Source organism: Mercenaria mercenaria, chromosome 4 (genome assembly GCF_021730395.1).
Source record: "Mercenaria mercenaria strain notata chromosome 4, MADL_Memer_1, whole genome shotgun sequence".
NCBI classification, from domain to species: Eukaryota; Metazoa; Mollusca; class Bivalvia; order Venerida; family Veneridae; genus Mercenaria; species Mercenaria mercenaria.
In genome coordinates, this window is record NC_069364.1 from 71541207 (window position 1) to 71565190 (window position 23984).

The 23984-nt window shown below is 36.1% G+C and overlaps 1 protein-coding gene across 6 annotated transcripts in view; it reads right to left on the bottom strand.

Annotated features, from left to right (window-relative positions):
* Positions 1–23984, bottom strand: part of LOC123552108 (sialin-like) — a 78170-nt gene that overhangs the window by 21502 nt on the left and 32684 nt on the right. For 3 of the 6 annotated variants that reach the window (XM_053541651.1, XM_053541650.1, XM_053541649.1), the window contains exon 2: positions 733–835. The exons of 1 other annotated variant lie outside the window; for it this stretch is intronic. In XM_053541651.1, the coding sequence (XP_053397626.1) occupies positions 733–802 (70 nt within the window). In that variant the 5' untranslated portion in view covers positions 803–835. Of the gene's footprint in view, positions 1–732; positions 836–17661; positions 17874–20385; positions 20543–23984 lie in introns of those variants that run through there. 2 more of the 6 variants (XM_053541648.1, XM_053541652.1) reach the window with 2 other exon arrangements.

Here is a 23984-nt window from a genome sequence, read left to right on the forward strand (position 1 = left end):
TCCACCATTTATCTTATATGCCCCCCCCCCCCCCCCCTTCAAAGAAGTATGCAGGTCGGTCGGTCCGTAGACCAATCGGTTTCCGGATGATAACTCAAGAACGCTTGGGCCTAGGATCATGAACATTAATAGCGAGGTTGGTTATGATCATGAAATGATCCTTATAGATTTTGAGGTCAGTAGGTCAAAGGTCAAGGTCGCAGTGACCTTAATTAAACGAATTCCGGATGATAACTCAAGAACGCTTAGGCATAGGATCATGAAAGTTGATAAGGAGGTTGGTCATGACCAGCGAATGACCTCTATAGATTTTGAGGTTAGTAGGTCATAGGTCAAGGTCACAGTGACCCAGAACAGTTAAACCGTTTCCCGACGATAACTTGAGAATGTTTGGGCCTAGGATCACAAAACCTAATAGGGAGGTTGATCATGACCATCAGATAACACCTATTGGTTTTGAGGTCAGATAGTCAAAGGTCAAGGTCACATTGACCCAGAACAGTAGAGCCTTTTTTTGCAAAATAACTAGAGAATGCTAAGGTCCTAGGCCAACTAAGATCACATTTGATACGGAGGTCACTTATGACTGGTAAATGACCCATAATTATTGATTTGAGGTCAGTGCGTCAAGCGTCCAGTGCACAGTGACCAAATAATTTATGTTCCTTGTGCATTTATTGAATACATCAAGGGGGGCATTTCGTGTTATACGAGTTCTTGTTTATGTCTTACCTGATCCCTTTATGTCACCAGTATTAGTCTGCAGTAGACTTGTGTTTGTCTCCCACTTTGATTCCGTCATGTTAGTTTTACAATGTCATTTTATTGCTTGTAACTGAAATGGAAGAAAAACAAAACTGATGCTTAAATAGTTTTTGTGTTGACATTTCTCTTTTAGCTTAAGTCCACGCATGTAAGCTTGACGGCACATGTTACATAACAGTTAATATATTAAGTACAAAAACTTTGCGTATAAAAACATATGATAGTATAGATAGACTATAACGTGCATAATATCCGTGTTGAAACTTCGTTATTCAATCAATATCGTTTGGGCTAAACTGTACAATTTAGGTCGAATCACTTTACGTGCAAGCTTGTATCATATAATTTGCCTAAAAACGCACAAAAGTGCAGATTTTTAAGCACGCACACTTAAATAATGGTAGGTGGACAGACAGAAGAATGAAAATTGTACGTGCACGTATATGTATATATCAACGTGTCTATATCCTTTTTGTAGACATGAACAAAAAGTAGACTTTCGAGACAAATGATACACTATGCAATTTTTTCTAACATGAAATCAATTTCCGCTGACTGATTTATTTGGTTAATGTAGTATTCCCAGTGCAGGTATATGGTATAATTTATGCACGAAGAGATAGGTACCGAGCAATTATAAAACCAAAACGCCACCAAACTAAATAAAAGCATACGTGGTTAAAGTGCAACGCGTTAAGTGACCTCCTTGTTTTATCAGATTTTATCAGCCATGCTGTATTTGTGCAATAGAAAATGCCATGTTCATTATGGCAGCTGATTTATTCCATTTCGTTATTTCGTTCGGTCTCAGTGATACAGCGACAACCATCGTTATGGCGCCCTGATAAACGTCCCCCGCCAAACATCACCCCGCCTACCGTCACCCCGACAATCGTCGCACCGCCGCATGTCGCCCCGAACGTCGACACGCCAAACGTCACCCCGCTAAATGTCCTCCTGCCGAACGTCGCCCCGCCGAATGTCGTAAACCGCCGAACATCGTCTTTTCGCTTAATATCAATTCAACTGGCGTTAACTGGCAGTAAGATTTTAATAGTTGTGATATATTTGTTAGTCACTAATGAAGTGTTACCAGAGAAAATTGCTCACTCTTACCCCCATCCACCCACCCCTTATTCCAAGCCCTGACCTTCAATTGATCAGCAAGTCCATTAGTGACACAATGATCAAAGATAGATAGATAGATTAGATAGATAGTTTGTCTCAGTGAGATGGACTGTCGTAAGCAAACACCAGATCCCTGTCTAAAATGTCAACGTCACACTTCGCTGAGGGGTTTTGCTAAGGGTCATCAGCAGTTATTTATTTTTCATTTTCTTAATTATACGGCTAGTGTCATGCAGAACTCTGACCCTAAATTTAGGCGGGGCGACATTCAGCCGGGCGACGTTCGACGGTTCGACATTCGGCGGTGCGACAATTGTTGGGGCGACGTTCGGCGTGGCAACGATTGCCGGGGCGACGTTCAGCAAGGGCGACGTTTGTCGGGGCGACATTTCGTGGGGCGACATTCACGCACTGGTTAGGCAAAACGACAGTCCTCGCGTTGTTACGTCAGACCGAGCGTATCTGAGCGCCAAGGCTCGAGAAAAAATGGCGAATTCCGATCACGATATTCAGGTGAGACAGTTTTTCCTTTGTATTTTCCATCATATGAACAATTTACTTATATGACTAGTCTTACAGAATATCCAAACCAGCTCCCCTTTCGCGGAAATATTTTATTTTACTGGAAACAGAATAGTTCCGGAGTAAAACGCAACAAAGTTTAGCGAGTGATGTTCCAGTGACGATGAAACATGTAAAATTGTTCACATCTTGTCCTCTGATTTTCAATATCAACGTTATCCAGCCATGTTCTGGTACCTGAAGACAGTGTGTACATCTATAATGTTGCTATCGAACTTATTTTTGACAAATGCTGTCTTTATGCCGTTTAAACGCACTTTTTAAAATGCAACGTTAGGGGGTACCGATTGCAATACACCGTTTTTGTTCGAGAACCACTATCGTAAATGGAGTTTTACCAACAATAAGCACAAGTACTTACCGTTTAACGCCAAATATGAATTCTCTTTTTATCTTACTACTTCTGTAGACAGGTATCTTATTATACTAACTTTACTTACGATGGAATTACGTCACGCACTCGATATGAAATTCAGGCGTCAGTGTATGGAAAAAATATTGACGTTTCCGGTACCAGTGTAACTTAACGGGGAATAGATACAAGTATGTAATAATAATTATGATTTGAGAACCGAGTTTCGAATTTACGACCCGTGGTTTCCTGTTACCACTTGATCATTGCATCCACTCTTTTCTGCTGTGAGTATATAGGCGAGAAAGCTATCTAGATATTTTATGGTACGACAGTTGATCAAGATGTAGAGAAATTCCCAGATGAGCATATGAAGTGTCCTACCAGGAAATACGCTTTAAATAGTTATAGAACTGCAAACTACACAAATAAAACATAATTTAAAGCATTCTGATGAAACTATCTATCATAAACACGTTTTATGTGACGGTCTCTTTATATAATTTCAGATTAGGAATTTCCAATGCAATATATGTGCCAAACAGTTTCTGCATCTGTCCTCTCTGGGGAGACACAAGCGCATTTACGCAGGAGAACGAAAGCATGCCTGTTATTTGGCAACGTGTGGTGAAACATATGCACATCGACAGGCATTTATTAGACATTTGAATACACTTGAAGAAAAAAATGATTGGATGTGACCAGTGCGAAAAAAATGTTCTCCCGAAAAGACAGACTTGAAAGACATAAAGTGGTTCATAAGTCCAAATCAACCTGTAGTAGATGACCCAAAAAGGTATTTCATATTGCTGAACACTTGAAAAATTGCGTTGAAGGACGTGTTTCTAATCATTAATGCCAAGTGCGTGGCAGAAAGTTCTTGGAAAAAAGATATCTGCAGAACCATTGCAGGTGTGTATATTCATACGAAGAACAGTTTGAGTGTAACGTGTGCAGCAAAACGTTCCGTCAAAGAGGGTCGTTGTCTCGCCATAATCGACAATGTAAGAATTGAGAAAAGTAAACTTAAGTGAAGTGAATGTATGTCAGTAGACTCCAGTGAATAGTGTTGCGTTATGGACACAGGAAATGTATTCACTTTATAGTTCCTCTTTTGTTCATTCTTTTCTTTTGTTCATTTCAAAGACTTCCGAGGAGAAATGTTCGTTAGTTCAGTTCTTTTTATTTCTTTCCTTTTGCCATATAGGGGCCTACAGGTTAAAATTACTTTTACAATGAAAAATAAATTCCAAAAAAAAAGTAGATTTTGTAAATATATCACCTTATTTGATTATTGCATTTTCTGTCTTTTGTAAAGTTTATCCTTTAAAATATCTTATATCATGGTAACAACCTTTCCAGGAAAAGTAGATTTTCAGTGATTTCATATTACAAGATATTGTAATTGTTGTTTATTATGAAATGATAAATGCATATTTTTGAATAGTATGGCATGTCAAACGTTGCTAAATTATATATGTACGTTATTATTATTGTATGTTTATTATTGTTATTCAATGTTTTGTCATTCATATTCTAAAAGTCATTATTTTAAGACTCCGGTTACCATAATACAACACACTTGGTTCGATTCCCGAACAGCTTGGTCTGCATTGCGTAATAGTTGTTTATGGTGGCCATTCATGTACATTTGGGGGAATCTCATACCCAAACGGAAGATTAGGTCTCCCAACAATAATTAAAAACACAACAACTTTACTTCAATTAAAGACATCATGTTATTATTATTATTATTATTATTATTATCATTATTCATATCGGGCAAATGCCCACACAGTGATAAATTTATTACAACTAGCACTATGAATTGTCACTTATTTAAACAGTCAGTGTCAATATGCTTATTTCAATAGATAGATCTTCTGCGGTACCAAATAGGTGACAGATAGATCAGGGCCCGTATTCATAAAGCTCCTAAGGAAAAAATATTCCTTAGTTATTGAGATTTGCCTTAGTTTTCTGCATTTTCTCCTTAGTTGTTAGGAAATATCTTAAGTGTTATTCATAAAGCACCTTAGTTTAAAAAACTCCTTAAGTCTAGGTAGACAACGTAAAATATCAAAATGTAAAATCGGTCTGCCCGAGGTCTCATTATTTAGACTATCGGACTGCTTACAGTGTGAATACAATACCGACCGAGCTATCGGCCTGCTTACAGTGTGAATACAATGCCGACAGAGCTATCAGCCTGCTTACAGTGTGAATACAATACCGACTGAGCTATTGGCCTGCTTACAGTGTGAATACAATGCCGACTGAGCTATCGGCCTGCTTACAGTGTGAATACAATACCAACTGAGCTATCGGCCTGCTAACATTGTGAATACAATATGCTTAGAGTGTGAATACAATACCGACTGAGCTATCGGCCTGCTTTCAGTGTGAATACAATGCCGACTGAGCTATCGGCCTGCTTACAGTGTGAATACAATACTGACTGAGCTATCGGGCTTCTTACAGTTTGAAACAATACCGACCGAGCTATCGGGCTGCTTACAGTGTTAATACAATACCGACCAAGCTATCGGGCTGCTTACAGTGTGAATACAATACCGATAGAGCTATCGGGCTGCTTACAGTGCAGATACAATGCCGACTGAGCTATTGGGCTGCTTACAGTGTGAATACAATACCGACTGAGCTATCGGGCTGCTTACAGTGCAAATACAATATGGACTGAGCCATCGGGCTGCTTACAGTGCGAATACAATACCGACTGAGCTATCAGACTGCTAACAGTGCGAATACATACCGACTGAGCTATCGGGCTGCTTACAGTGTGAATACAATACCGACTGAGCTATTGGGCTGCTTATAGTGCGAATACAATACCAGCTGAGCTATCACGCTGCTGTTAAACATGTATCAGCAGCCTCTATTGCCGTGTGGTTATATTCCCCGACTTCAAATCACTTAGTACGTACAATCCATAAATTTAAAGATTTTTCAGTCTGTAGCAGTGTGTGTATATAATCACAGGTGTCTGAAGCTCAATCAATAAAATATATATGCAGGTTAGATCTCTTGAATTAGGTGGGTGGGATATGCTTTTGAACAAAGTAAACGGTCTCATCTCTAAATACATCAGTTTAAAAAAAAACGCAGACTTTTGTCATAACCTCAAAATAAATCATAAAGACATCAAAGGGGTGATATTGAAAATGTTCTAAGTGTTCCTTTAGAATTTTTGCTTTTATGTTCACTCTCATGATGAGCCTGCAATAAGCCTCGTTGTTTTCAATAGTTCGAAAATTTCTATGCATTATTTAATGGTTTAATCAGATTTCTACAGACGTTCTTAAGAAAACAATGCTAAAGACCGAACAAGATTTGCAGAGATGTTGTGATGTCCTGTTGCATATATTAATGTTATTTCGTTTCAGTCTGTTGATTTGTTCAAATTTAAGACACTAGCGGGATATTAGGTTACTCCTAATTTTTTAACAACCCGAATTTAATGTGCTCGTGCTCGTGTGAACAAAAAGCTCAATGGTGGACATTACAGCCCAGAGGCGTACGGCAGTACGGCGCACAGCCCTGAAAAATCCTTCACACCGGTATACATACAAAGACGCATATATTTAGATGAAAATCCTGAAACATTTAGACATAATGAGTTGCATACAACATCCTTCGTTAAATGATATAGGCTCCTAAAATACTGTAACCAAACAGATACAAATGCTTCAGATTTAATTTAGCCAAATTAATTGTGCATGCTTGCCAAATTTTATCTCCGCGCCTGTAATTTTTGTAAAAAGGACAAAATCCAAGACCTGTTAAAGCCTTGTTTAGCCCGGTAGAAACAACCACCCATTTTAAGAAACTAGAAAGTATGTACAAACCTAAACATATTCTTGTACTTGTGCCAAATAAGCAAATATGTAGTTTTAGTTTGATTTGTTAAAAAGATTACATAACTTTTTTGACTGTCCAGAAATTACAAGAAATCATTCTTAGGCATGGTAAGTTTAACCAATCACTCAAATAAACAAGAGGACCATGATGGTCCTGAATCGCTCACCTCTTCCCACATGACCCAGTTTTGAGTATGACGTCGTTTTTTCTATTATTTGACATAGTGACCTAGCTTTTGAGCTCGTGTGACCCAGTTTTGAACTTGACCTAGATATTATCAAGATAAAAATTCTGACCAATTTTCATGAAGATCCATTGAATAATATGGTCTCTAGAGAGGTAACAATGTTTTTCTATTATTTGACCTATTGACCTAGTTTTCAAAGGGATGTGACCCTGTTTTGAACTTTATCTAGATATCATCAAGGTGAACATTCTCACTAATTTTCATGAAGATCTCATGAAAAATATGGCCTCTAGAGAGGTCACAAGGTTTTTCTATTTTTAGACCTACTGGCCTATTTTTTGACCGCACGTGACCCAGTTTCAAAATTGACCTAGATATCATCAAGGTGAACATTCAGATTAATTTTCACGAAGATCCATTGAAAAATATGGCCTCTAAAGAGGTCAAAAGATTTTAATAATTTTAGACCTACTGACTTAGTTTTTGACCGCAGTTGACCCAGTTTCAAACTTGACCTAGATATCATCAAGATGAACATTCAGACCAACCTTCATACAGATCCCATGAAAAGTATGGCCTCTAGAGAGGTCACAAGGTTTTTCTATTATTTGTCCTACTGACCTAGTTTTTGAAGGCACGTGACCCAGTTTGGAACTTGACCTAGATATCATCAAGTTAAACGTTCTGACCAATTTTCATGAAGATCTTGTGAAATATATGGCCTCTAGAGAGGTCACAAGGTTTTTCTATTTTTAGACCTACTGACCTAGTTTTTGAAGGCACCTGACCCAGTTTCGAACTTGACCTAGATATCATCAAGGTGAACGTTCTGACCAATTTTCATGAAGATCTTGTGAAATATATGGCCTCTAGAGAGGTCACAAGGTTTTTCTATTTTTAGACCTACTGACCTAGTTTTTGACGGCACGTGACCCAGTTTCGAACTTGTCCTAGATATCATCAAGATGAACATTCTGACCAACTTTCATAAAGATCCCATGAAAAATGTGACCTCTAGAGTGGTCACAAGCAAAAGTTTACGGACGCACGCACGCACGGACGGACGACGGACACCGCGCGATCACAAAAGCTCACCTTGTCACTTTGTGACAGGTGAGCTAAAAAGTGGAAAACCACAGGTTGCTCAACACGACATAAACGAAAATGTTAAACTGTAGTAAATTAAAGAAAATGAACTGTAAAATATCACGGCACTTCAAGACCAACCAAGGTGACTTTTCAATTTACAGGTGGCTCTTTAATAAGGGAAAATCCTTGCATATAATGTTCGTCATACAATGACATTCATGTTTTACCTGTCTAATGATATGGACAGTTCAATCATCCTTCAAAAATTTAAATAAGGTAACACATTAAGAAATATACAATTACACTCCAGTGTATATATGATGTTTTTGGATTATCAGATGAAAGAACAGTTTGATTTATCACCTATTTACTAGGCAAAGCCCTTCCAGTACAGATCTTAAAAGATCACAACAGTTACTGTACAATGTTAAGACTGAATAAATTCAGACTTGAGGATTCCATCCATGGCTAACTAAATCTGCACAAGTTCATTATAAAAATCAGAATTACTTTTTTGGAATATATGTTAAAATGCTTATATTATTCCTGGTAGTTATTTTAGGTATGCATAATCAACAATAAAAAACTTACGAAAAATAAAATTTAAATTTATCTAAGAAGTTCCAAACTACTTTGCACTCTAATGGAAAAATTTATTCACATTTGATACACTACAGTTGACTGCTTTTTTCATCTGTTCCTTATTGCAAAAAAAAACCAAAAAAAAAACCGAACAAAGTATCCAGTTTGTTTGTTCTTACAAGTAACAACTCAATTTCACCTGTGTAACATTATTTTGCAACTGAACTAATTTGCTAGTACAACAAGTACCTGTTCTCAAAAATGCTTGAACAATGCTGCACAACATTGATTTAAAGTATTTATGAAGAAATAATATTCTCATCCTCTTCAAGATAATTTCATGAATAATTTCAAATACTTGATGTTGGTTTAAGAATTTATATTTCTGGATTATTTTCAATATTTTCAAGTTCTTTAAATAGAATTATTGTTGGAAGAAAATAGGCAAAAACTTAAATTGTTCACTAATATATTTAAATTTATTCTGATTACAAATGAAATTCAGAATATATCAAAACCATAATGATTGTATTTTCCAGTTTTACAACATTTAGCTTTCCTCTCCATAGTTCAATGTAAGAATGCTTCTTACTCCATGTAGGAAGAGGTCTGGGTTCAAGTCCCAGTGGAGAGTATCTTACTACTAAAAGGTTGTAGACTGGACAAAAAAACCTTCTTTAAAATAAAATTTACTAGAAGGAAATGTGATCTGACTGAAGCCTGTCAATTAAATATAAAAAAAATCTGAATGGTAGAAGTTTAGATAAAGTAAGTTTCATTTAATGACACTATGTATACTCATGCCTTTTGATGGAAACAAGTCAAAAAATGATAATTTTGCTTCCCGAACAGGAAACAAATTACTGTATTTAGAAAAAAATCCCATTTGTAAAGCAGGCAAAAAACATAAATTGATTTCCCGAACGGGAAGTTTCCCCTACTGTTTATTATTGCTACACATGTTATTATAATGTATTGTATTTATCAAGAAAATATTGAATGTTGTAAGCTTACTAATAACAAAAGGCTTAAAAACACCAGTATTCACATTTTAGTGTCTCTAACATAACTTTAGGGAACAATTAATCAATACAACAATCAAAATAATTATATACGTTTGTTTACTTTCCTAGGAATAAAAGGCAAAATGATGGAATCCTCCAAAAATATTAGTAAATTTAGTGTTGGGACATTTTTCAATAAGGTAAAAATGTTGCTTTTACTTAAGATATTCATTGTACAGTGGTACAGTGATACTTTTGCACAACCTACTGTTAAATGTTCTTTAATAATTTAAAGTAAATTGCTAGATATGATCTTTCTTGTCCAGAAGCTTATACCACAAGGAAGATTTAAAATGAAACTTTTCCATTAGGTTAAAAAGAATTGTCATAATAAAACATTTCAACATGACTATTAATCTTTAATACAGCTAGTAGTACCCCCAGTATTCAAGTTAATGTTGTTGTTTTTTTTGTTTGTTTTTTTTTTAAGATACATTTTAATTGCCTAAGATACATTTTAATTGCCTTTTTAGCTCAACTATTCAAAGAATGGTTTAGCTATTCTACTCACACCTTGGTTAAAGTTTTGCATGCAAGTACATAATTATGGCTTTCATTCAAAGGCATATTGCTTTGAAACAGATTTTTTTCTTCTTTTTTTAGGTCAATTAATTTACCAATTTCACTGAGTCAAGTCCCATAACTCTGACATGTATTTTGGCCAAATTTTCATTTGAACTTACTTAGATAACCCTGGTTAAAGTTTTGTATGCAAGTTACTATCTCCAAAACTAATGCAGATATAGAACTGAAACTTCACACATTTCTTAGGGTTTATAAAACTTGGTCAAGTCCCATAACTTTAACATGAAATGTTCAAAATTATATCCCTTTTTAACTTAATCATACTGTTTAAGTTTTGCATGCAAGTTACTATCTCATACTTGATTGAAACTCTATAGATATTTTAACATTTTATATTAAAACTCCTGATTCTGGGACAACAATCTGAATATTCGAGCACTGGCTGTCTTACAGACAGCTCTTGTTAGTGTTACATTTGGAGCATACCGGTACTACTTTAAATTCAACAAATGAGAACTAAAAACTTGCAAACTGTCACAATGTGTGGTCTTATTCACTGACCTTAAACGCATTATCGATTCCACAATGTACACAATATGTACTTATAAGCACTCTTACATTGTACAGTAAACACTGCTTATAATGACTGTTTGTTTGGCCTGATTCTAATCCTTCTTTATTTAATGTTATATCATACACCTAAATATTAGTGAGCACTTATATTATGTATATAGATAGATTCAATTCCCTTTTCAAGGATATAGTTACCTTACCATGTGATCAGAAATCTTTTTTTTTTTACTTCAAAATATAGTTTTCCAGCTAAGACAAGTGTAGCAAAGTCAAGTTATACTTGTTTACTTATATAAAATAATTTGATTATTATATTTGTATGTATAATTATGTCCCAATCTGACTAAAGTACATATCCTATAACGCTACGCATAGGATCTGAGAACGACCTATTCATTGCCTCGTTCTGACGACCCTTTCACTAGCCTATTAGAGCCTAACTTACAACATCTTGCAAATCTACCTGTAGCCTTGACTTTTGATATTAACAATTCTTATGTCGTAATGTATCAGATAGCCGGTTAGCTCAGTCGGTAGGCCACTTGCTTTGTAAGCGAGGGGTTCCTGGTTCGAGCCCTGAAATGACTGCACATTTTTCTTACTCTTTGACATTCGAACAAGTCGCCTGATTGGATAAAATAAAAATAGCAATACTGGAAATCCAAAATATACAGAAGACGAATGTGAATGGGTCGTTCTCAGATCTTCGTTTAGAAGATCAAGTACTTAAGTCAGATTGAATTATGTCCTTAAAGCCGTTGTATCAATACTCCGTATTCTGTTGTATCAGGTCTGTACTTTGTGTTCCATTGTATTGTGTTGTACTCCGTGTTTGTTTTTTTTCATATCCATTCATGTGTCCACCCTTGCGTATGAACTTGTTTTGTAAGATAGAATACGTTTTGATTGGTCAGCTATGCTTTATGCATGAATAACAACTTTTTGGCGCAAACTAACATCTGCATGGCCCTCTATACATCATTCTTTAGAATCATTTATGAGTGAAGACTTTTATTATGCCCCCGAAGGGAGGCATATAGTTTTTGAACCGTCTGTGTCCGTCTGTCCGCAATTTTCGTGTCCGGTCCATATCTTTGTCATCGATGGATGGATTTTCAAATAACTTGGCAAGAATGTGTACCACAGTAAGACGACGTGTCGCGCGCAAGACCCAGGTCCGTAGCTCAAAGGTCAAGGTCACACTTAGACGTTAAAGGATAGTGCATTGATGGACGTGTCCGGTCCATATCTTTGTCATCGATGGATGGATTTTCAAATAACTTGGCAAGAATGTGTACCACAGTAAGACGACGTGTCACGCGCAAGACCCAGGTCCGTAGCTCAAAGGTCAAGGTCACACTTAGACGTTAAAGGATAGTGCATTGATGGGCGTGTCCGGTCCATATCTTTGTCATCGATGGATGGATTTTCAAATAACTTGGCATGAATGTGTACCACAATAAGACAACCTGTCGCACACAAGACTCAAGTCCGTAGCTCAAAGGTCAAGGTCACACTTAGACATTAAAGGTCATTCTTCATGATAGTGCATTGATGGGCGTGTCCGGTCCATATCATTGTCATTCATGCATGGACATTAAAATAACTACGCATGAATGTGTGACACAGTAAGAAGAAGTGTCGCGCGCAAGACCCAGCTCCGTAGGTCAAAGGTCCTAAACTCTAACATCGGCCATAACTATTCATTCAAAGTGCCATCGGGGGCATGTGTCATCCTATGGAGACAGCTCTTGTTTAGAACTACTTTTTAGTAAACAGTCCTTACCTTTCGATAACTTACTTTTTTATTAAATTTAAACAGGGTTGCCACTAATACCTTGAAAAGTCAGTGAAAAATGATTTTTTTACAAGATCAGTGAATTGTGTGACGGAAATCTTGATAATGCATGGTCAGTGAAAAATGAAATTTTAGAGAAGTCAGTGAAAATTTTGGTCAATGTTTGAAATGTTCAGTGGCTATGGCAGTCTTCACGCAGTATTTATAAGTTAATTTCAAAACACATTTTTGTGTAATTGTGAATGAACATAATTTAAATGAGTTTGAATCAATCGATTTTTATGTTAACTTTTGAATCTTGGTATTTGAAAATGAAAGTTTAAATTGTTATATCTGAAACAAAATAAATATAAAAGTGTGGATTGGACAGCTGTAGGGTAGTAGGAGGCCAAAACACATGGTGGTATTAGTCAGTGAAAAGTATGGTTTAGTCAGGGAAAAGTCAGGAAAAAGTCAGGGAATTTCATTTTCTCAACTAAGTGGCAACCATGTTAAGTGTACCATTCATAGACGTATCTTGTAAGCTATTTCATTTGGCATTTTTTTCGTTTAGTGATAGCCGCGCGAGATGTACTTTGTGAAATCTGCATATTCCACGTTTGTTATTGTTGTATTACAATTTTGTATTGTTTCATGTTCCTGATTTTACTGTTTTATGTTTTTCTTGTACTATACTGGTCCAATAAATGGGAATATATCTACAACATTGTTAAGTTCACCATGAATCCAAATATATATACATACCACAAGTCTACAACACAAGTAAGACATAATCAACTTCCTTTAACTAATACTAATATAATTAAGACAGTCACTGTGTTCAATTATTTAGTTATTAATAAAAAAAAAGATCATGGAATGAAAATATAAAACTACAACATTGGAAAATAAATTTGAAACTAGTGGTCGCAAATTTTATTACATTTAACTTACTTATAATTCTTGTTTGTTTTACAAATGTATTCCTTTTTTCAGTTTACATATATATCTGAGAAATATTTTGTTATACATGTGTACACAACTAACACTTTGAAAGTCCCACTGACCGGGGAATCGTTATCAGCAGAGTTTACTGTATATATTTCCAGCACAGTTCAATTTCACTTTCTTTAAATTTTATCTGTATGCCACAGCCTTTGATTTGCATTCATTCTTACTTTCTTTGCTAAAGGTTCCCTTTTCTCCATTTGATGTTTCTTTTCTGGCTTAATTTGAGAACACAACAATAACATTACTTCAGCAACTGTCAAAGCAAAAAAAAAAAAAGTAACAAATACCACGCGCCAAATACCCGTGTTCCTGAGCCGTAAATTTTGGAGCCTGCTTTATTTCTCGTGTTTACTGCCGTCAAACCTTACTTTCGTTTTCTATTTTTTGAACATGAATGTGGTCGTGAAGGGCAAGGTCGACGAACAATGTATGCAAATGAAATTGAATCATGAGCAATAGAAAATTCAGCTTCATATCATACCACAACCGCAAACCTCGCTGTCTATACTTTTCCGCTTATCGTTAGGAAATGAAAATTTCCGCTGCATCCAAGCAGGAAGCTGAGTTAATCCACCATTTTGGTCACGCGAGTGACGTCACTGTTACTATTTTGAGAGCTAGGGATGTCCGGGATTCCGTAGTTGCGATATTAAGATTTTCCTTAAATGCATAATTTTTGCCTAAGGAGAAAATTTGAGTTTAAGGATATTCTTGCCTAAGGAAAAACTTAAGGTGTTTTATGAATAAGAATTTTAAGGAATTTCTTCCCTAAGGAGAATTTAGTTAAGGGGGAGAATTCCTTACTTAAATCCTAAGGTGCTTTATGAATACGGGCCCAGATCCTCCGCGGTACCATATAAGCGACAGATAGATCAGATCCTCCGCGGGACCATTTTGGCGACAGATAGATCAAGTCCTTAGAACACTGTTTTCAAATTAAACGTCTGTCCCTGTATTGCGTAAAGCTACCTATAATTTGTCCTGCTGTCGTTGTGGAGATATGTGGCCGCTAAGTAATTCTGAAGTCGCGATAGAAACACAACTAAGCACATCTGACTGGCGCGTAGCGGAAACTCAAGCTTAAGGTGTTATGTGACAAACGAAGAATAAAAACTATTTTGAGCCATCCCCTGATTTGCTTGACCCAGTGGACTAATATGGTAAGTTATTAAAGTGTTACACAACACGCAAGATTTGTTACACCATGCACTACCGTGCTACACCATGTACGGACGCGCTACACCATGCGCTAACGTGCTACACCATGCACTAACGTGCTACACATGCACTGACGTGCTACACCACGCACTAACGTGCTACACATGCACTGACGTGCTACACCATGCACTAACGTGCTACACCACGCACTAACGTGCTACACCACACACTAATGTGTTACACCACGCACTAACGTGCTACACATGCACAACGTGCTACACTAGTATGCACCAACCGGCTGCAGGGCCCCCCAAAACATTAGCCAAACAACAAGGATTACTCGAGAGACACCAAAATATGCACGAGCGAACCTCGAGGCCCTGTAAGATCGTATTTTTAAATTTTGTTGTACGCAGTAACAGGGGAGGCTTAAAATACGTTCACTTTAACACGTTTAATGGTAAAAGATTTACTAAGATTATCAGTTTTAATGAATTTCGAATAGCTGGAAAATACATGCAACTCTAAAGCTAGAATTTCCGCCACAAAATTTTCTCGAGAAAATTTCCGCCAAATTCTAGCCTAAGTTCTCTCGTCGAGTCGAAGTGCGACGCAAAGTTTATCAAGTGAAAAAGCAAGGCCGGAGTTAGACGAATGGATACATCTGCGCGAAATAATGATTATAATTCTATCGCTTTATAAGAAATGTCAATTTTTGAGAATCCTGTTACGACTGTTCTGAACTATTTCCTTATGCCCTATTCCATTTGTACGGCGAAGTTTATCAATGGACACGTGAAACGATACACAAGGAGAGGACCATTGTGGTACCAAGGAGGCCTGTTGTAGGAGCATGTGTAACGTGACAGTTTCGAATTGAATGTTTAGAGTAATAACCGTCAAACTAGGAATTAGGAACACTTCCATAGGCAAAACCTTGTTCACGCACTTAAACTGACCGGCAGAAACACAAGTAAACCCACACACGAGTTTACATAACTTAGCACAACTTCACATCATAAACCACAACACGGGTTTACATAACTTTACACCGTAAACCACCACACAGGTTTACATAACTTTACACAACTTTACACCGAAAACCAACACACGGGTTAACATAACATTACACCGTAAACCTAGTTTTCCTACACACGAGTTTACAAAAACCTTACCGCGTAAACCAACACACGGATATACATAACTTCATACACAACTGACATGTACACTTTTATATACAACTGATATATGCCCTGACACGCCAAGGATATATGCATGGACACGAAACGTTGCTAAATTATATATGTACGTTATTATTATTGTATGTTTGTTATTGTTATTCAATGTTTTGTCATTCATATTCTAAAAGTCATTATTGTTATTCTATATTTCGTTATTCTAACTGTATCTTTGATATTGTTATTCAATGTCGTGTCATTCATATTCTAAGTCTTACCATTGTTATTCTATATGTCGTTATTCTTATTGTATGTTCGATATTCTTATGGTAAAAGTCATTATTGTTATAATAATAACAAACATCCAAAAATAATAACATACATATATAATTTAGCAACGTTTGACATGCCATAGACATTGTTAATTTATAACACTTTCAAATCGATTATAGCTTTGAAAACGCACAAATAACAATTTGAAATAAAAACATATTTTAGAAAAGTCGGGCTCATTCTAAATAGCCCCGACTTCAGTCAGTAATATCTTGCAATTAATTCTTATTTTTGTTTAAGGTAAGGTCAGGGTAACATTTTCATTTCTATCACATACACACGCGTCTCCGTTTAATGAATGTAATCAATAAGTTCTGCAAACGTGCCGAGTCGGCAAAATTGTACAGTACAAAACACTTTTTAAAGTATTTAACATTATTCAAATTACGCTGGTAACGGACACTTTCTAATTGTCAAATTTCTCGTGGAACGAAATTCTTTTTGACGTAAGTGTTTTTCTTTCAGTATGTAATAGTCATGTACACTACCGTTGTTTAACTGATTTAAGGTGATTTTAATTAGCCCTGCCACGGAATGATCCGGTCAAGGGTGGAGCATGTATTCGGTTCTAGTCAAGTGCTCAGGGGATATCAATTGATATTAGATAGCTATTTAAGGCAATACTTCTGTGCTTTTTGATGCCAATAGAGTATTTTATATTGTTCTGTGATATTCATGTCATAACTGATAATAGTGCTCACATATTTGATAAATGATTCTACTTTACTTTTATGTTTATTTTGATTCATCAGTGATGAATCCGTGATAAACCATTCCAGTGATTTTTTTAATATTTGATTTTGAAATAAAATTTACAAAAAAATGATTTGTATTTCATTGTATTTACTGATAAATGAATTGTAATTTCATACGTGTACAGGTACGTATAGGATCAATAAGCGCCAGAAGTTTCTAAATTAGGAAATGTTAAAATTGCTACACAATTTGGTTCAATATTTCAAATTCTACAGGTTTGCAAAGTTTTGGTTATTCTTATTCACGTGAGGAGAGCAGTTCAATTAAAATCTGTCTGATGATGTTAAGCTGACGCTAATTATGTTTGTATGGGGACATACTACACGCACGCGTACAGGCACAATAAAATCTCAGTTCCAGACGAAAGTGTGCACTTTTTAAGTTTACTGTAAATATTTCAAAAAATTCCCCGACGTTTTTGTTTCATTTTTTCATACACTAGTTCTCAGGTATAACTCAAAATCTAAAATGCACACCAATTTGTTTACGAACTGATTTAAATTTTGGTACCAAACATTATAAGTTTTCATGAGAATAACCGAGAAAAAATAACACAAAACTAAGTGCACACTTTCTTTTGGAACTGAGTGTATAAGATCCTTAAGAAGCCCAGGTGCAGCAAAGCAAAATAATAGCAGGCTCGAATCTGTTCACGAGTAATGAAATTAGCAGACTCTTTTCACTGACCATATTCTACAGACGTCATCTCAAAACAGATTTACCTGGGCGCTGCATGACATTGGTTCAAGCTCTACTTTTTTCATGATTAGCGTAGTATGTAATTGCCTGTGTGTTGACACGTGCCACTTGTAAGGCTCGGATACAATGATCGCAAATCTGTGGTTGGTGGGGTTCTGGGTTTGGTCCCCGGGAGTATATTTGCCCATCATTTCATAACAGAAATACTGTTGAAAAACTGCAAACAAATTGACACTGTGTTTTGAGTCGCCCCCATGAACGAAACTAGAGGTTATATAGCATAAAAGATGTGTGTTATAAAACCATTTAAACAACAAAACATAAAGCTATTTCGATATTCTACTTCATTGTAAAACAGATACTTATTTTAAATAGTTCTTAAATTTAAAGTGTGAAATATGTGTGTTTTCTCTATCATAATTGAAAACGAGAAAATGGTGGAGGATGGACTTCACAAAAATTAATCAAAGTGTCATTGGTATTCCTGATCTCATCAGTGGATTAATTTTAGACTCGTCACACTCGTCAAACTGTCTTCTCATGGGCTGGGTTCCTTTCGGAGGTCCATCTAGATCTCGGTTTACTGTCCCTGGCTTCCTGTGAGGCTTTGTCCTTTTTCGTTCAAGTCTATCAAAGAAGTGGTTCCTGAAAAAGTCGTCTCTGTTTAAAATTTCATACCTATTTAAACGTCTACATTTCTTTCTAAATATGTGTGTAAATTATTCCGCTCATAATAACTTGACAATCCAACCGCTGAAAGCCGATGAAGAACATCATAGTCTGAATCTATCTCAATAAATTCCTTTGCACCTTCTGGTAGAGGCTATATCGGTATCTTGCAGTAATTCAAACCCATCAAAATCGTCCGTTGCAGAGGCATGACATCGTTTTTGATTTGAACTTGAACCAAGAGTCAACCTTTTTCGACTTTTCTTCTGACTTTACTTTGGGTGTCAGAACGCGTTTCAAGTTTGATATGTTTGGGTTTTTATATGGTGACGAATAATTGATAGTACTAGGTGTTTTAGTTCTTTTATTAACACATTTTCGTGGAGTTCTTGCAAGTGCAAATGCCCTCCGTTTGGGCCTATTCAGCCATAGAGATACTTTCTTCTTCTTTCTTTTCGTCATAGTTACTGAAAGTAAAAAAAAAGATCATAATTATACTTTAAGAGTGGTAGCATTGGGACGTATAGGTGTAAATATTGTGATACGTATAGAGAATAATAAATAGAGAATTCATACTTTGACGTTAAACGGTAAGTACTTGTGCTTATTGTTGGTAAAACTCCCTTTACGACAGTGGTTCTCGAACAAAAAACGGTGTATTGCGATCGGTACCCACTAACGTTGCATTTTAAAAAGTGCGTTTAAACGGCATAAAGATACCATTCGTCAAAAATAAGTTTGGTAGCAACATTATAGATGTAAACAGTGTCTTTAGGTACCAGAAGATGGCCGGAGAACGTTAATATTGATAATCAAACGACAAAATGTGAACAATTTTACATCTTTCATCGTCACTGGAACATCACTCGCTAAACGTTGTTTCGTTTTACTCCGAAACTATTCTGTTTCCAGTAAAATAAAATATTTCTGCGAAAGGAGAGATGGTTTGGATATTCCGTAAGACTAGTCATATAAGTAAATTGTGCATATGATGGAAAATACAAAGGAGAAACTGTGCCTCACCTGAATATCGTGATCGGAATTTGCCATTTTTTTCTCGAGCCTTGGCGCTCAGATACGCATGGCCTGACGTAACGCTGATTCAGCGGGGAGACATTCGGCGGAGCGCCTTAATTAACGACGTTGATCTTTATGTCGCTGCGACAGAACGAAATATCGAAATGGCACAAATCTGCCACCATAGTTCAAAGGAAAAACATCCGTATACTTTGAACATGAGTTACCTAATTAATTAATGCACCAAACACTCGACTGTATTGTTATAATGAAACACAACAATTTTAAATATGACAGAACAAATTTGAAACATTGGTGCTATATTGTGTGTGACATTTCAGCTGTGTTCAACTTGTATTGTCTTATATCCCGATATATATTTTCACTCAATCAAAGTATAGTTTTAGAACCCACTGCATACACTGAATAAATATGATAGACTAAAGTAAAATTATGCGATCATTATACTTAAGTTTTTTTAAAAAAAAGTCAATGATTGACAAATCATATTTCATCAAATTTAGTGGAAATCAAGCTGTGTGCCTCATACACCTGTACATGTACAATATTGCTCATGCATGATCAGCTGTTACAAAGATTGACCGAAGGTCACGTATGATTCAGACAATATAAAACACAACAACATGAGATTAATTAATTTACATGAGATTAATTAACTTCTGTGAAATTACTTTATTTCTTTTCCTGAATATATGCTAAATTTCAATTGCATCTCTGACTTAAAGAACGATCTGACTTTTTTTTTTATTTTGTGCAGAAAGAACGAGAAGTTAAACACTACTAACGCGGCCTAAGACAGCTTTGTTCTGATCTGATTTACATTTGTGAGCTAGATTAAACTGGTTTCATTTGTACATGCAGTAACCTAAGCTCTCATCTACACTTCCAAATGCATGAACAATACATGCAAATACAGGAACACGTCATGCAAATACAGGAGCACGTCGTGCTGGCATAATGTATTATCACAAGGTCGATATGAGACAAGTAACAAAACAAAAAAAAACCAAAAACGCACACATACAAAAACATACACATACCTCGCAGATCCGCGGAAATTGAATTATATCCAGTGAACAACTGTAATGCATAATGCGATCTGAAAAATCGCTTATGTTTAATATAATTGTTATATTCTAAGAAACAATATATTGAATACAATAGTGTTTAATACTCGCTATCACTAATACTCGCTACTCGCTAATACAATGTGCCCATACCACGTGACTTTGACGTCATTTTATGGCTAAGACGGCAAGCCAAATTCCGTCGATTCGATTCTTCAAAGTGGCGTAAGTTCTTTATTTCTTGATCAAATTTGACCAAATAAAGCGCAGGCTAAGGAAAAAAGTGAATACTTCACTCACAAGTAAACGGTTTTATCAACAGATGAACAGTTTTGGCCTGAAAACGGGAAAACTGTTTTGTTTAGAGAAAATGAGCATGGTAAGACGGCAAGCAAGAGCCCTTTTTGACAGAAAAACGGATGATTGTACACATCAGAGATGTCGCACGTATTACCGATTCACGGGAATTTAATGCCGGCTCTGTCGGAGGCCTTAATTGACAAAAATGTAGGAGAATTATTTAAAAACTTTTTAAAAATCCAAAATATGTTAAGACGGCAAGTCCGCTAAGACGGCAAGTCATTTTTATTAGATATACCTGGTTGCACCAACTTACGTAATTCAACACTTCCGTGATTACAGGCCGTCCATCCTTCTATCAATCCGTCCGTCAGTAACATTTTTATTATGTTTCATCAATCCTTGTGAAATAAAATAGAGAAAAGTGGAAACTTTACAGATCGCCTAACACGACAAAAACGAAAATGTTGCAGGCTCGGTTTGATTGAGCCTGTTCATGGACGGTAGTGGATGTGCATGCTACCGTCCACGCCCTCTAGCCCCGGGTTGAGCAGAACTCAACATTTACCCATGCTAAAAGTACAATAAGCAATTTAGAGACATCCGCAGATGTATTCAAACGGCGGTGAACATGGAACCTTCAATGAACACTTATATAAAAGTTCAGTGACATTCATTGATCATCGTTCATCTTCTCTTTGAATCACTAGTGCTGGGCAAAAGAGATATGAACGGTTTATCCTCGCTGTTTTCTCATTAAGGCAAAACAATTATTTTAACTTTGGACCAGACACCGTTTTTGGTGGAATTACACACTATCATTGAAGCTACCATATGCATCGCCGAATGAATACATCATCGGATGTTGCTAAACTGATTTTTAGGTTGAAACCACGAAGTGGTTGGGACCTATAATTACCGTATTCCAGAGCTTGCAAAAATATCAGACTAACTATTTTCACTGAAAGACAGATTAATCCGCAGTAAGGTTTTTGCCCGTTTTTTGGGCTAATCGACAAATATTCTTATTGATGTTTTCTGAACATTGTTCTACAGTCGGTTGATATTTTCATACATATGTAAATACAATAAGGTTAAAGAATGCGTCATTTCATATCAAAATTATGTTTTTAAGTCTGTTGATCCATCGAGCATGACTAAGTTGAAAAGCGAAGGTGTATTCCTTTAAAACAATTCAGAAAAACCGCAGACGTGACCGAAACGCATGAAAATATGCCGTGAAAAAAATAGTTCAAAACCTATAAGAAAGATTTCTCTAGTTTAGCCTTAATACATAATGCACTCGTCAGTGATAAAACAGCATATGATCTGAATCATTTTTTCTAGTTGTATAGGATATAGATCTGCATGCGATTCTTTCTACCTGTCCTGATTCGAATGACAAAAAAATTAAGGGAGATCACTGTGTAGGAGTAAGCTAAATGATAAACTGCTTTATTTAATTTAAAAATAGATTTTCTTTCTGAACTACTTCCCTTTATTCTTATTTTATCCTTATTTTTGTACAGCTTTTATAACGACCGATTCATATTATTTATTATTTAACATTTTACTTTATCGTTTTAATATCTCTGTAAGGCTGATGCAAAACTGAGTCAAAATATTTGTTTAAGATTTCCTTTTTATAAATAATTATATCTGTAGTATATTAATTGCTACAGTGCTCCACTGTTACATGGAGAGCTACACGTTACAGGTTAAAGCCCTGCTCCGCGGCTATTCAAATTCTTATGTGTGTATGCAACCCATGATTACAATAGGTAACAGTTAACGGTCACGTGCCAACCTTTAGCACGCAAAACCACAGGTATTTCATATAGAATTTCATATACAATAGACTCTATTTTGACAGACGTCACTGTTCATAGTCAGGATTTTCATGCTTTTTCAGTGACAATTCAAGGTTAAAAGGTAGGACGGAGCAGGGCTTTAAGGAAAATGGTCGTGCTGCAAGTACACGTCTGGTTAACTTACCTATTTGTCCCGATATTTAATGTAATAACCTATATTAATACTTACAAGATAAATAATTGACATTCCTTGCAAATCCTGAATACATTTAGATGTTAGGGGTACTTTACTATGACTTTTAACAACATTACATCAGTTCCGGATTATTATAATTGTTATTGAATTGAAAAATTTACATGAAAGTTGTCATTTTGATAAACGTTAATAAAACAGAGTAAAAGCTACAGAGCTTTTAAAATAGATTATGAAGCAAAATAGAATCAAAACAGTACATAACGAGAATTTGTAGTCAGTTAAAAATCTCATCAGAGCTAATGTTACTTGTAATTTGACTTTCCGACTCAATTAATAAATCTTATCTTAGTATATCAAATGTTGGTGTTTGCCTGATGTGAAGTTTCTAAGTATGTGTGCCCGATAAATGAAACTGTTTGATTTCTTTTAAGCAAAATTGAATCAAAGCATATCAACGGGGCATTTGCGTCTTCTCCCGATGACTTTCATGTGTATGGTTCTTTTTCTTATCTCAAAACTGTACGGAAGTCGAAACAGCAGGATCTTGGGGTAGATACAGGTCTAGTTTCCAGTTTGGCGGACCCCACTGACTTCTACTGTTGTTGTAGCAGGGTCGGTCGTTTGTACAAACATTTTTAACAAGGTAGTGGAGTTTAAAGACAACAACCCATGAATTAAAGAAGTAGGACTGCAACATTTTTAATGTTTTGGTGTCACGATTACTTAAGTCGTGATATCAGTACATTTTATTTTATAAGGCTCGGCTGAACAAGAAAGTTGATTTTGCAGAAATGTGTAGAATTATTCAACCCTTCCTCCAAGAATTGTGAAAGTTGGTGTATTTGTGGGTAGTTCCAATACTCCCGCTTTCATAGCCTTGGGTATTGTTTAATCACCCCTTGGATATGGTGCCTGCTTTTTAGCTCACCTGTCACATAGTGACAAGGTGAGCTTTTGTGATCACGCAGCGTCCGTCGTCCGTCGTCCGTCCGTCAGTCCGTGCGTGCGTGCGTGCGTGCGTGCGTCCGTAAACTTTTGCTTGTGACCACTCTAGAGGTCACATTTTTTGTGGGATCTTTATGAAAGTTGGTCAGAATGTTCATCTTGATGATATCTAGGTCAAGTTCGAAACTGGGTCACGTGCCTTCAAAAACTAGGTCAGTAGGTCTAAAAATAGAAAAACCTTGTGACCTCTCTAGAGGCCATATATTTCAAAAGATCTTCATGAAAATTGGTCAGAATGTTCAACTTGATGATATCTAGAT